Source organism: Chelonus insularis, unplaced genomic scaffold (genome assembly GCF_013357705.1).
Source record: "Chelonus insularis isolate UGA/USDA-ARS -01 unplaced genomic scaffold, ASM1335770v1 contig_150_pilon, whole genome shotgun sequence".
NCBI lineage: Eukaryota > Metazoa > Arthropoda > Insecta > Hymenoptera > Braconidae > Chelonus > Chelonus insularis.
The window spans coordinates 1,302,175-1,318,483 of NW_023276392.1; the positions used below are offsets into that span (position 1 = coordinate 1,302,175).

Here is a 16,309-nt window from a genome sequence, read left to right on the forward strand (position 1 = left end):
AAGTCCATAAATACTAGTATGTATATTTCCCAGCAGGTTTTTTTTTCTAGAGCACTTGGATCTAATGCTGCCTCTAGAAAATGAATATTGCTGAAGCTATAAATACTCAAAGAATCATCAAAAAAAAGTAATTGATATATAAATGGAATTTTTGCCAGTAGGTCAAATTGCCCCTTGGCTATAAATAACTCTATTGATTCATTTAAAAATGATTTTTTATGAACGAGTTTCAATATTGATGAGTTTGTAGTTGATAAGAGAACTTAGATAGATTTTTGATGGAAATACTAGCAACAATATTTACCAATGTTCAATATTTGATTATTGGCAACAAGTTCAATTGAAGATCTCAACATTGTCCATTCCGTTTGACTTGTTTCCTATCTCGAGTTCTGACTGTCTAGGTCTAGACTAAGAGAGTGAATAAACCCAAGTTCCATTTTGTTGGTGGATCATATACATACATCTACCAAACCTACAAAGGAATATTCAAACGTTCGGTTCAAACAAAAGCATCTCAAGTATTTCCACTAAAGTCTGCGAGAGATCTGAAGAAAATAGCTTCCGGACACTCGTTTTGTTCGCACTAGTATGTGGTTTAATATTGTTTTATTCAACTGCAATGCGGATGAGTGAGCTAGTGAGTTTACACATCTCTTGGTAAACTGGTGAAACTAGTGGTTGGGTATATATGGAGTAAGTATGTAGGGAGAATAACCGAGAAATGGGGTGAAGTGTTGGGAAAAATAGAAGGATGTTTGGTCGAGATAGTTTGCCAGGCTCTACAACAATTTATTTCATTCATACCATTTCATTTCTTGGTTGACGTAACACTGTTACGACACTTCATTGCCAATGAATGCGGATGCAGTAGAAAGCTTCACTTCTTTCCAATACATAATTTGTATTATAAGATTTTTTCCTCTATTCAATAATTCTACTTGGTTGAGATTCTCATTACGTTGATGAAAGAAAAAAAAATCTGTTGCATTCACTAGACATGCAATATCAGCTTTAGGTTTTTACGTAAATCTGCTCTACATTTAGAACATTGATTTCTAAATATAAAAAAACTATAACAAAATTATTGAGTCATTAATATTTTTTTTTGCAGCAAATTATTATTCTTTTAATTCAATAAAGGAACATTTTATGTCTTATTTTGGCTTACAAGTATTCTAATGACTCTTTGGATAATTTAAATAAGCTTTTTAGTTCACTTTTTGATCACCATTTTTATTTTATTAAGATTTAAAACCCAGTATTAATTAAGAATTTTGAAATAAAAACAAGTAATACAAGAAAAAATGGATCTAAAGAATAACAAAAACAAAATCCTGCTATAAATTTTATTTAAACACGTCTATTTTTTAGGGATAAATATCTCAAGTGCATTCTACTGGCTAATTATAATCAACATAATTAAATTACTGTCAATAAAAGTGGAAGGCTTGGAGCTAATTAAAAAAAAGAAGAACATGTTGTTGAATACTCTCGTAAATTACAAGAAGCAAAGGAGCAGTCTGATGGTTTAATTAATAGAGAGAACAAGAGAGAAAGTGCGAGAAGCTCTAACAACGATTGTAAAGTACATTTCAATTGCCTATTGAACATTGACCATAAACGCAAGAGAAGCATTTACTCAGTGACACTTTCAATCAACGACTTTACCACATTCGCACATCACAGTAAATGTTGAAAGCTCTTTAGAAAATCATTTAGTTGTATTACCTCAATGTTGCTTGAAAGTTTGGATGAATAAGTTGTGGCAAAACTCGTTAGGTTAGTCATGTGTGATAGTAAACTATAAACTAGCAACAATTAGTCACGAGACAAATTATTTCCAACACCCAACTCTATGTTTATTAAGTTATTATTTGAGTTTTAATATTTATTTGATATTATTTTTATTTTTATCTTTATCATTAACATCACATAATTAATCAGCTAATTAAATATGTATTTTTTAAAATTAGCACAATTATTTTAATCAAAGCTATTGAACTAATGAAGATGAAATTGCAATACAAAGATTGTATTTAATTTAATTTTAATGATTAAAAATAATTGCAGAAATATATGAAATGAATTGATTTCTTTAAATGGGAGTATATTAATTAAATAAAAATCGTGCTATGAAATAAATAAATGTGAGATGAGTCATTTAACCAAATTTGACGATATTCTGAAATAATTGAATAATTGGTGTTCTAATTAAAAATCTTAATTAAATAAAATCAGATTACTTTTTAATGTTAACTTGCCTTGATGATGAATATTATTAATTAATTTAACCTTTATAAATATATGTTTGTTATTAAATTTATTTTATTAATAACAACTGAAATAAAAATATTTATATCAATCAAACTTCAATCATTTATTTATTATTTGTTCTAATTTTTATAGATTGAATTTTATTAAACGATACAATTGCATTTTTTTCATCTCCAGGGAAATATTTTTTCTATTTGACTATTTTTCTTATTAAACAAAAAAAAATAATAATAATAAAGATGAAAGCTTTTAAGCATATCAAAAATATTGATGTAAAAAACTTTACCATTAAGATATCGACAATAAATGGATGGTAAAAAAAAAAGAAGGAATAAATATAAAAAAATATTCATTAATTTGTATTAGTTTTTCAAGTTGTATCATTTGATCGTACACTCGACTATATCCATCTGTCAAGTGTAGCTCTACTAGCTTTCAAGGAGTGATCTTCCACGCCCGATAAATCGAGAAGATTAAATTCCGTTTTCTGTCTCCCTTCGAATTCTCTCGATCAAACACCATCCCACCTTTATATATATCAGGCAACCCCTGTCGTTTCACACGGAAGCTTCGTTGAAAGCTGAAGCAACAGCCGGGCTGTTTACTCTCTTCCTTGCTTCTCCAATAACGAGAAGACACGCTTTCACAATAGAAAACGGCGATCCACGTCTACAGAAGCTCTTGAGATCGAAGCGAGAGAAATGAGAGTGCATACAGATAGATAAATTCACGGGCGGGGGAGGAGCAAAATGAAGAGGATGGGTGTGAGAGATGGGTATAGTTGGAGGAAAAGTTCGGAAGAGCAAAGCAACATTGGCAGTGGGTGGATAGTTTTCCGCATCTGTGCTTGCAATGCCAGTTGAAGCAACCCCTTAAAGCGCTAACTGACTCTCCGCCCAGCCTCCCAAGCACCAGGGGTGAATGATAAGACAGGGTGAAAGAGGCAAAGCAGAGAGAAAACAAAAGAGCGAGGATGAGGAGGCTGTTGAAACAACAATCGTGCGAGTTATCATACTTCTATCCTATTCTTATACCTCTTGCAAGCCCATCCTTAACGTCGAGGGTAAGACAAACAATTTTCAGCCACTCGACCGTCTCTCGAACTAATTAACGCACCATTGCTAACTATCTTTCTCGGAAAGCCTTATAAACTCATACAGATTCATGTGTACATTTATAGAGTACTCGTACATTTCACTATGTATCTACCCATCTAGACTTGATGGCAAACACATGCCTCTCCCTTTACAGAAGCTGCTGCTACTTCCTGAGTCTACGAAAGATAGAAATCGACGCGAAAGCATAGACGACTATCAACACAAACCCAAGCCAATCTTGGTCTCCAGATCTAACCACGTCAGCACTGACTTTCATAATAGGGGAAATTCACTTGAGAGAAATTGCTCTTCATTGATTACAAGCTGGTGGGATATGAAGCTAAGGGTCGAAGAATCGTTTTTGTGGGAAAGTTGGAATAAGGATTGTTATGTCCTTAACAGACGGAAAACCGCGAGTGTGTTTAATGTCTCTCAGTTACTCGGGAGAATACAAGAAATAAGATGGTTCTTTATACATCTCCAAAAGTACCTTCTAATAGAAAAATTCTTTCTTTGTTTGATTTCACTTTCTTCTGAATTCGTTTTAATAGAATTTAAATAACAATCAATTGAGTCAATAAATTCCCTCAATTTTATTCCAATAATTATTTACTAATAAAATTTTCAATTAATATAAACAATTTTTAGAAAAAAAATTCATCCCTTTCAAAATGTCGGAGCAAAAATATATTGTTCTACTTAAATTTTAGGATTTTTGGGAAATTATTATTAATTGAAGACTGAGAATTTTTTATGGACATGAATGTCTTATTAAATAATGAAAATCATTGTTATTAAAAATATAAATGTAGGTTTGCATGTAAGTGTGGAGAAAAAAATTTTTTAGGGGGAGAGAAAAATAATTTTTTCAGAAATGAAGAGAGTTTTTGCTTTCTTATGAAGAAGGGAAGTAAAAAGTATGAATAAATAAATTAATTAATTTATGAACTATTAAATAATAATGAATTGTGATAAATTAATCAACAAAAAGTGCCATAAGCATTGATAAGCTTATTATAATAAATTAATAAATTTTTACGAGCATTCCCTTTCATCCTTTCTTTTTCTACCCATCGTTACCTAATTTATTAAAATAAGTTCTTTTGCCTTCCTTCAAACCAATCGACTTTAGTTCCCCATAGATTTGTTCCGTTTAACATTATTTGCAAGAAAAAATTGCAAGTATAGTTATATTTTTTATTTATGTTAATTTTAAAATGAAAGAAACCACAAAGTTATTATTAAGATTAAAGAAGTTATCGAAATCTTAACTTTTATTTTCAGCATTTCAATATTTTGCTACACTTTCTAAAACACTTTTTTTCCTGTCGCATCATCAGTACGTTTTATAACTCGACTTGACACGTCTCTCCGGCGCCATATCTTCTCATCTCATTTTTTCCCTCTCTGTCGTCCCATTATCATGAAGCTTTTATTCCTTCCCTTACGTTCAAGTCCACAAACTCGAGTGAAAGCTTGCATTTCGGTAACATGAGAAGGATGTTGAGACTAATACTTTTTATTTTCTCTGTGTTGACCTCAGATGATAAATATAAAGTATCAACAATAGAAAATAATTGAACGAAAAAAAAAAGAGGAAACACAAAAGAGAGCAACTAATAGAATTAAGAAACGAAAATAAATATAATTAAAGATAATTTTATTTATCTCAAGTATTTTCTAACGCTGACTTTTATTAAGTTTTTCTTCAAACAAACTCTCGGAAATCGATTGCAGAGATTTGGAGGATTTCGAGAGAGTAATGGAGCGCGTCTTGTGCGAAACGTGAGAAGTAACCGAGTATAAAAAAGCTAGAGAGAACAAGATGAGAATTTTTTGGTTAAAATAGAAGGGAAAAGTTCATAAGAGCAAAAGCTGGATTCGTAAAATAAACGAAAGATAGAGCTGTCAAGAAAAAAAATGAAGTCAACGCGTTCTACTTTATCATACAATATTCTTTATTCTCCATTCTTATGTATCTAACAAGGATATATACACCCTTGAACTCATCCTTCGCTTGTTCACATCCTATTTCTACTGCTCTGACATTTGGAAAATTTCAACAATTTTCGTCTTATTATGACATATTTTCTGTGCAACTTGAGAAGTTCCAGGGTACCTTGTAGAGTGAAAAGGTGGAATAATGTGAAAGAGTGTTGGGGAATAAAAAATGAAGATGAATAGTAAGATACTTTGTTACAGGGAAATTTTTTTTAACCAACAATCAGCCATGACAAGTGGCTAAACGAATAATTTATCGCTAAAGCTTTAATTTAATCAAATAAATAAAGATCAACTGAATAAATAAAAATTGTTTTGATTCCAAAGCATCTGAAGATACAAATTTTCTTTCATTACAATTTTTATTTCGTTATTCAACTGCATTTGCTAAAAAAAATGGCAGAGTATTTTCTAAGGAGGAATAAATTCCAATAATTAAAAAATTCTCTTGACATTTTTCAGTTATCTATTTGCCATACAGCAGATGAACGATAATATCCAATTGCTAGGAAGATCGACAATCTCTTGAATGTGACAGGCAATAAAATTCTTCATTGCATTTGAAATTTTCTGTTATATTAAAAAAAAACAATTATATTTTATTGATTGATTAATAATAATGAATAAAAGAAAAAGGCCATAATGTAATTGTGATTAGCAAAAATATTTAGATAATATAAAAAAATCTTCTAATAAAATATTTTTTAATAAATTTAAAATACTACTGTAAATTCCAGTTAAGATCAAAGAAAAGTAATTTTTCTATATAAAATATAATTGTCTAGTAGGAATTCGTTTAGAGTTTTCTACTGACAAAGAACAGACGAATTAAAAAAAAAAATTAAAATAAAAGTTTCATCTGCTTTCTCAGTATATCCATCTCTTTTTCATTCTTTTATTCCGTCGAGCTTCCGCCCATAAATAATCTGCAAGTTGTTGTTTTAATACTATACTTTCAAAGAACCTTCACCATTCTTTAATAAGATAAAATGCAAACATCTTTTTACTCTCTTAGGTACTCTTCGTTCGTTTATATGACAGGTTACTACGACAACGTGTAGATTATTCGCGGGTTTAATATTCACCAGAGAATGAGAGAATTGAGATTAATTACTCCGGTCACAAATAAGTTTTATGAAAAGTACAGAAACTTCGTGCTAAAGCTGTTAAGATTTATAACATATATATTTAATGTTCAGAATGTTCATAATATTTATTTATCACAAATGTCATAAATTATTGCTCGAAAGGAACTGGAACACACTACTCTCATGTAGGAGTCTTTTAAAAAATGAATTTAAAAATTTTTATCACTAAAAAATCATTAGAACAAATTTATCAGTTCAATGAACTATAAATCTCATTAAATAACTTACAATAAATTGGACAAAATAAATAAAAACAATTTTATTGCTTGATTATTTGCTTCAATATCATGAAAAATACACTGAGAAAAAAAAAGTTTTGAATATTTGTAATAAAATGTTTTATTTGATTTTGTTACTCGGTTCAATATTATGATAAATTTAAATACAAACGATTTTTGATTAATTATTTGAGAGAATTTTTATTTTATTAAACATCATGGGTCTCAATTGGGAATTATTTATTCAATAAATTGTTGAACTCAATCGATAAATTTTTTTTCCCATGTTAGAAAAGACTTTTCTTGAAAGTAATAAATATATTGAATCCAATAAAAAAATTATAACAAACCAATACTCTAGATAATTATTTTTAAAATAATTCAGATGCAATAAAAACGATAGAATATTTTACTATATGATTTTCTGTGTCAACATCATAGAAAAATATTGCAAAATAATTCTATATCTCCATCCTATATCTTGATAAACAAACGACAGAATTCGTTGTCGACTTATTTATTTACATTAATCTTTTTTATAAAAATCTTTCGAGTTGTTTTTAATAAACTTTTAGTTCTTCTCAATCATTTCTCGAGTTATTATTTCACGCAGTTATAAATGAAATTTTAAAAATAAGGGGATGTTTAAAAAAAAAATAATAATAAAAGATGTTCTTGAATTTCTCAACCTCAAGCTGCACTAAAAGCTCCCTTAAAGGACCTATTTATAAAATAAAAAAAAAATTAAACGAAAAAACACCTACACAATGGACTGAAATAGGAAAGGGTTGAATTGAACACATTTCTCAGGAAAATACAGTGGCAACGGTAGCAAATTACTCTACGATGGCAATTAATAAAGCTGGTAATGGTGTAGCTGTAGTATATCGCTTTACAGTAGTAGTAGATACAGTCCCTTCCTCGTTAATCACCTCGACGAGTGCTTTTGTTAACGCCACAGTGACGCTACCAACCTACCCTCCTCCCTCTCTGTCACTACGTAACCATAGTGTTATCTCCACTCAACATGAGCCAAGAATACGCGACAGCATGAATCAAAGCAAAAATCGGAAAAGCGAAGAAGAGAATGTGGGTAAAAATTTTTTCTAATGAAGAAAAGAAAATTAATGTTAAAAAAAAACAAAGCTTTTTTATTTTTTAAAAAATATCATGTTTCCAGACTTCAAAGACCTACTGACTTCGTTATATATTTACCGAAATACTTGTAAAAAAAATTACTAATTAAAAAATGAATAAAAATAATCAAAAAAAAAAATTAATAAAAGTGCTTTATTAAATTTATTTGTCGGAATCTTCTTTTTTTTTTTTGTATTTCAATAAGAATAATTTGATAAAATAAAATTTATTTTCATTAATGAAATATTTAATAAAATAAAAAATTCCATCTCTCGTTGGATTGCGTACCAGAGTTGATAAAATAATTTATTTAATCTGCTTTAACTAAATATTGAATTAAAGCAAAATTATAATAATAATTCAGCATGGAAATATTTAAAATCCACTCAATATTAAATAACAAAAAAAAAAAATACATAGTAATGTAACTCGTCAATCATTTTCAATCCCAAGCATATTTTGCTGACGGCGGATGAATATATGAATATGAGGGAATAAATAAATGCAAAAATACCATATACCTAAAACGGTACAAAATGGTAAAAGCTAAAAGGTTTAGAGTTTTCTGGACAAAACATCATTTTTATTATTAAAAAAAGAATTTTTTTTTTTAAATATATTGTGGTGAAATATTTTAACGATTCTAGTAGTGGTCGAAGTGAGAGAGGGAAGGGAGGGTTTTAGAGGGATGAAAATGCCAGTTGCAGTAGAACCGTTCGAGTAATCCGACCACGCGCAGCAAGACCTCGTATATGCGAGGTACACGTGTACGAATGGTTGCCTGTACATGTTACGCGAAGTACGTGTCCTGTGGGACAAACCCAAACACCCCTACTTCACCTCCCTTAGAATACAGAAAGCGTCAGCCGGACACAAGCTGCGCACTACAAAACACTTTTTCTTTTTACATTCTTTTTCGTTAACTTTGTTTTTTTTTTTTTTTTATTTCAGGAGAATAGATGTTTCCACACCTTATCAACTCACATGCACAGCTATATAAAAGGGTAGTTTCTTGCTTAAAGAGGTCATTATGTACTGCTAGTGAAGCTAGAAAAGAATTAAGTGAGATGGTCAACTTCCGGCTATTTTTTAATGGTTTGCAGTCAAGTTTTATTCTTGTTAATCCTCTGAGATAAAACAAAATAATTTTTTTTTCTAAACAATAGGATCATTATCAACATAAATAAAATGTTACCCAAAAGAAATAAATACTTTTTTTTAAATCACTTTTTGTTGAAGCCAGAATAGTTTGTTATTTAATGGTTTAATATTTTTTAATTTATAGAAATTATTTAATGAAAAATAAACACTTAAATTGTGAATGAAAAATATATTAATTATGTTAAAATATAATTTTAGTAATAACAATATTGATAGAAATATGAATGATATTTGGATTGTAAAAAGGATTGAAATAAATAAAGTATTTACATTTCATGGATGAAAATAAACTCATCATGTATTTCAATACATGAAAATGGCTCTTAAAAAATATTATAAAATAATTTAATCAATTTAGAAAATTTAAAATAATTTTCAACTCAAATATGCTCACTTTTATATTTATTCATTCATTGCATTAATAAAAAAAATTTCATTGAATTAAATTCCACAGTTATCAAAAGAGTTATAACATCCACAAAATTACATCAGACAAAAATTTATTTCCATTTCTGTAACTATTCTGTTTATTTAATTGAATTTATTAGTTACAAACGTTGAAATTTATCAGTAATTTCATGATGAAATCATAGGAATTATCTAGTAAATTAATCATTGAATTAAAATCGATCAATAATGCAATAGTTAATTAAAAAAAAACAAAACCAATTAACTGCTTGTAGTTCTATATTCTAGAGACATAGGTACATAGAGAGGCAGATTGTTAATCAATGACAGCAAGCTATTTGATATAGATACCCTACACGAAATAGATTTCGATTTCTCCATGTCCAACGTAGTCTCCTGACATCACGGAAGCAGTCTATTACCTCGCCTCCGAAGCACGCCAGGACTCCAGACTGAATTAGGAGGATTTCACGGTCCCGCAGCTACGTCTAGATGTGCTTGACACGTGGAACGGGACTTTGGGAGTGAGAAAACCATTCTCAGGGATGATATACAGTTTATATCAATACCTAACGTTATTACGAAACCATACGATTAAGAAGTTTATATTTTCTATACTTTTTAAGAATAAATTTATTCAATCTACTTTCCCCATCTTTTTATTCAACGGAATCCTTATTACTTCCCAAATATGGCTTCGAATTTTATGTTTATTGGATTGAGATAAAAGCTTTGGATTTTCTCGGATTTAAATAAATTAGTGGTATTAATTGGAATGAAATAATTACAAGTACGTTTTTTATTGTCATTGAATGTAATTCAGATCTATGTCATACAAAACCTACGTAATGTTTCTATTCTACTTGGAAAATTTTAAATCAAATCATGTAATCCAATTTTACTTTTCTATCCACACTTGATTTTAAGTTTGTTATTTAACTTTAACTTCCATTCTAACTTTGATTATTACATTCTACCAGTTAGTAATAGCTTTAATTTTACTATTGTTCCAATGATTTAAGAAATAATCCCAAGATTTAGTAGTTAATTTCTCAATTAACAAATTAGTCTTCTAATTAGTTTAAAAATTTTTGAATGTTAATCAATTATTTTTTTAATCTAAAATCCATAGTGTTGATCAAATGTATTGGATAAAAAAATTTGATATCAAAGCTACAAGTTGATTTTTAGAACAAAATTGGCTTACTTTGATCCGAGAAAGATTAAAATTATTTAAATAAAAGCTTTGAAAGGATTAAAAAATTGTCAGTATTATATCAATTTATTTTTTTTTTGTTTAAAAAAAAAAATGAATAAATGATAGCTGAGTAAAAAGAATTATCAATAAAAATTCAGCTCAAGTATATGGAACCTGATCAATCTTTAATATATTTAAAATAAAACATAAAAAGCTGTAAATAATTAAAATATATTCTGAATAATATAACCGATAGAATATTGGATTTATGGGTATATATTTCATAGAGAGAAGAGCATTAAAATTCCAGTGAGAATTCACGCAAGCATGCGTGTAAACGGTCTTTAATAATAATGTAAATTGGTAACGAATGGGAAGTTAACGTGCGACCAACTCACCGTGAAATGAGACGATGCATTTGCAAGGGTTGCATTGAAGAGGGTATGAAGGTCAGAGGAAAAGGACGAAAGGGCTTGTAGTGCATATGCAGGATATGTATATGTAGGAAGAGTATACATATATGGAACTAAAGCATCACCAAACTACCAACGACCGAAAGATGAGTGGAGGAATGAGAATCATATACATCCGGAAGCTGATGTTCCATGTTGAAGTCTGGTTGGTGGCAATGCGGATAATTGCATAAAATTACGATGCACGTTCTGGCAAATTATTATACATTCACTGGCAATGTGGTGCAGGTGTAAAGCGACAGGAATAAAAAGAGATAATATGCAAGTGAGTCCAGATGAAGAGAGAGAAAGAGGTCAACAAGGGAGAAAATCGAGTGATAACATGTGCAATACTATATAACACCCTTGCAAGCTTCTATGAACTGTGATTTCATCATCATTTCCACTCGTTAAGCAAATCGTATTGAATGAGTTTACAATAATTTGTTATGATGGAATTATTCAATCTACAAATGTTTACTAGGATTTAACTGACTGACGAAATAATTGGCGATTTGTATTCAATTTTGAAATTTCATTTATTATGATAGTTGAACTACTTCATTTTATAATTAGTTTAATGAGAAGATTTATAGTATTTATAGATGAGAATCTATCTGATGTGAAATCAATTTTTTTAGTAAATAAATATTTATTGCTGACATGAGATAAGAAAGAAAAAATTATTAGCATATTTTAAAAACAGATGTGATTATTTTAATTATAATATTTTTGATTAAAAAAATGAATGAAGTTTTTTTTGGTCAACATCTGGATTATGTTTATGTTGATATCATATCTATTTACATAGATGATAAGGTTTCATGAATGAGTTTTTTGAAAATAATTTTAAAATTTCATTCAGAGAATGATATCGATATCATGATGAAATATCATTTTTAATTATTCAGAAAATAAGTTGGTTTTCGAGTGAAGCATCATAAAATCGTTGAAGTTTAATTTATGTAAAAACAAATAAGGAAAAAATAAAATGCAAAAAAAAAAAAATTAGAAAACACAACCAAAAAAAAAAAAAAATATTTGATTGAAGACTATTGGATGTATCTGAACCCCCAAAGTATAGAATAAGGATCTGAATGGAACAAAAAACAATTGAAAAGAAAAAAACAATATTGGAAAGTTTTCTTCTTACTTCCTATTTTCTCCAAGATGTTACATAAAAAAAAAAATTTATAAGAATAATACAAGTTTTATTTTTCTCTTTTACTTCACCTCGTTTGAAAATACTCTTCTAATCGAGTTTCAATATTTCTACGACGTCGTTGCCACAACTTCCGGCGCCAAAAGTAACAGGGGAGAAAACTGAACAAGGAGCTAGTTTACAACATCGTGGAAATCTCTTTTCCAAGCGAATATTCCGAATCGATCGGACGCTTGAGGGAAGAGACTACTACGCTACCACGATATTGCCAATTTCGATATCACTCTCATTTCCACCCCCTTCTTTATTCCCTCTTATTCCACTTCCCTTTCAATCATACATTTTCATTCTTTTTTGTATCCCTTGCCCTTTGAATTTTCAGATTCAAAAACTCTATGCTCATATTTTTCGCGTGAATATGGCATTTTTTGTTTGTGCCCAAAGGGGACAATTTTTCGAATCAAGGATCAAAGAATATACTGTAAGAGGATTTTATGAAAAAAAAAATAACTCTCGAAAACTCTGGTGGCTAATTTGTGTTTTACAAAATCGTTTAGAAATTATAGAGAATTTTAGTATATGAGAGAAAATTTATGTTGAAATAATAAATTTATTTTTAAGCTCTATTGATCAATAAATAATTTTAAATTCACTTAAAAACATGGAAAATTGTGGAAATTTTTTTATAAGTGCCAATTAAAATTTTTTCTGTGATACTTATAGAGTAAAATTATTTATTCAGTTAAAAATATTTTCAATAAAATTATATGAAAAAAAAATATTAGATATTTTAAATTAAAAAAATTGAAACTATGAAAAAATTATTCAAAGTAATATAAAAAAGAGTTGAACAATTAATTATTAAAAATAAAGAAAATTCCAATAATATTTCACTTTTTATTACAGAAAATTTTTTAGACATTTCTCTAGGTAATTTATAAAGTCTCTTAAAAAAGACTTTTCACAAGTTTCCATTTTTTCCAACAAATTTAAAGCCACGTTACACATTGTCATTAATAAACTTGTCACGATTACAAAAGAAAAAAAAAGTATTGAACACCTGTTACAGACAGACTACAAAGGTTCTGTTTGGATAGAGGCAGGGGTAATATAGAGTTTTCATAATATATAGAGGATAAAAAAGAAGAGATCGAAAATGGAGGTGGTGACATGAGAGGTCAAATTATTACCCTGTGGATTACCACTGAGGCCTTCAGGAAGGTTCGTAACCGAATCTATTGAATTCAGTGACCCTTACCATGCTCGGACGGCTTCTATAATCAAGATTGGTTCACCACTAACTTCCAGAGGTATATCGAGAAAATGGTGGTCGAATAGGAGGAAAGACATGAATCAAAGAGTAAAGAGGCTGCCATCAAATAGACCACGTTGGACCGATCGAATTACAACCAATGGAATTACCTTGGCTTTTCTGCTGTTACTGATCGATAATAATAAATCGCACTTGTGGTCAGTGCAAGCTCCTAACATTGATATACTTCTCTTAAGCATTTGACATTCGCATTCAGAAATCTGAGCCAATTACTGCTGAATTCAACTCAATTCATGAGATTTGATTTAATCAGCTTCATCAAATATTCCTCTGAAATAGATTTGATGCTATTTCAAGTGAATAGTTTGAATAAATTATAAAATAAATCAATGGAGAACATATTTTATCCAACAATTTTCACTGAGTTCAAGTGAATTAATGTTTAAATATCCAGAGCAATCAATTATTCAAACATCAGTCATCTAACTATCATCATCATCATTCATCTAATCAAAAATGTTTTCAATGCTGATGATGATGAGTTGAATTATAATTCTAAAAGTGATGATGAGAATTCCATTTACTCTTCTTCAACTTCAAAAAGTTTTAAAGTAGTCCAATGAATAAAGAAAAAACTATCTAATTATTTGGTTTGTAAATAAAAGAATTTGCTATTTTAAAACTCTTTAAAGCTTAAAAAATTAATAACTAATGAAACAAACTTTTTTGAATTAACATGAAGTAGTTTTCTTTCAACTCAAGTCTACTTGATAAACCTCCAGCAAAGTAATCATTAATTAACCCAAGAACCCATCAATGACTCAATTTTTGAATTTCTCGTGCCAAATGACAAAAGGTTGTTCTCTAATTAAGAGATCATTGACCCAAATATTGAAGTGTCAAAGTCATTAGAGGGTTTGAAGTGAATTGAATTCGACACGATAATATGCAAGACAGAATATATATCAAGAAGACGTGTACTTGAGGTGTTTCGTAATGCCTATTGACGAGAATTCCAATAGCTAGCACACATACACATCCTCTCTCTATGATGCATAATCCAATAGATAATAATGGCAGGTTAGTGACCCAGCCTTGATTTTTTCCAACGTCATGCGAATACATTGATCTTGTTAAATGTAACTAAAGAATCAGCCAATGATATGGAAACTAAAAAGAAGAAGCAAAATATACAAAAAATCTAATAAGCAAGAGAACTGGTCTCGACTTAAAGGTAGTTCATCGAACATGCTCTTATTGGCTTTAAGAGCTTTCAAGGCTTCGTCTACACTCCAAATAGAATAAAAGTATGCAAGGTATTATAACGAAAAATGTACTAAAAATAAATTAAGCTCGACTTTTTGTTCAGTTGAAAATATAATAGAATTTTTTTTCAACGACTCTGATGGTGTAATGATATTATTAGGTTGTTATCAAGTTTTACTCACCAACATCCTGTGAGCCACCCCAGGTGCCCAACTGTGCTTGTCGTGCAAGTCTAGAAAGGGCATCCACGTAGACTCTAGATGCTGCTGCTGCTCCTGTAAAACAAAACAATGATTGTTTATTAATTAATGCAAATTGCTTTGAATCAAAACGTGTATTTTTAAATGAAACTTGATGCTTCTATTAATTAGTAAATTAAAATTTATTCTGCTTTAAAACTCCTTTCGTCAGCATTTCTCATAAATATAAAATAATCATCATTCAGATGGTTTGCTGGTGAATAAGTTGGAAAAGTTTCTGCATTTCTAAGTGATGTTTTAATAAGAAAAATTAATGATAAATTTATGCTGAAATAATAATAATACGAGGGTTAACTTTACCTTGATTATTTGATTCTCTCATAAATTTCTACATCAAATGTCTTTCTTCATTCAACCTATCTTAACATCCAAACTTTGACTCACCCTCACGACACAATTGATTGGACTAATTGTATTAATTGATTCCCATAATTCTAGTGGATTGAATTTAAATTGTCGAATAAAATTTATAAGTGTTATCATTAAGTGTAAAATTTCGATGTTGATATTGGCGTAGTTTTTTTTTCTCTATTACTGTAGACTTTAGTACTATTATCATTTTAGTTCGTTGATATTTTTCAGACAGCTCTCGAGTATCGAGACTGATGAATGGAAGCAGTCAATGTTAGCTATTACCACCCTCTTCAAGTTCAGACAAAAGAACCACATTACGTTGAGACAACGATAGAATATTAATGTTCATTGGATTTTCACGATGTTGGAACACAAAGAGTTCAGAACTCTTCAGTTATTTTTTTTTTATCATAAAAATCACTAGATTTTATTTTACAACTATTCTCAAGCAAATAAAATCCATGAAAAATATTTATAATAATTTTTCAATCAATTTATTTTGTTTTAAATCATTCTATGACTTTTTTTTATTCACAAATTTATTCTTTGATAAAAATCAATTTAAAATGACAACTTCTCATAGCATTATAGAAAATCATTAAAGAATAACCATAAAAAATAGAGAATAGATAAACTCATGCATAAATAAATCACTGAAGTGCAAAAAGATGGTTGAAGATTAACAGATAAGTTAAAATGAATCATTTAAATGTCAATAAAAAGGAGAATAGAATTTTAAAATGAACAATTGTTATTTTTATTTATTCATGGTCATTACATTGTCTCTACACCATCTAAACTTAAACTCAAGGGTCGTTCTTTGTTTCCTAATGCCGAGGGATGTTATTGCCGGCCTCTAACATTAACAACCCTACGAATTTGAATGTCGTGAATGTA

General features: G+C 29.3%; 1 protein-coding gene across 4 annotated transcripts in view; it reads right to left on the minus strand.

Annotated features, from left to right (window-relative positions):
• The window catches only part of LOC118063872 (Insulin receptor substrate 53 kDa), a 101,827-nt gene that overhangs the window by 20,251 nt on the left and 65,267 nt on the right, over nucleotides 1-16,309 (minus strand). For all 4 annotated transcript variants that reach the window (XM_035078070.1, XM_035078071.1, XM_035078072.1 and 1 more), the window contains one exon: nucleotides 14,981-15,073. In XM_035078070.1, the coding sequence (XP_034933961.1) occupies nucleotides 14,981-15,073 (93 nt within the window). The remainder of the gene's footprint in view (nucleotides 1-14,980; nucleotides 15,074-16,309) is intronic.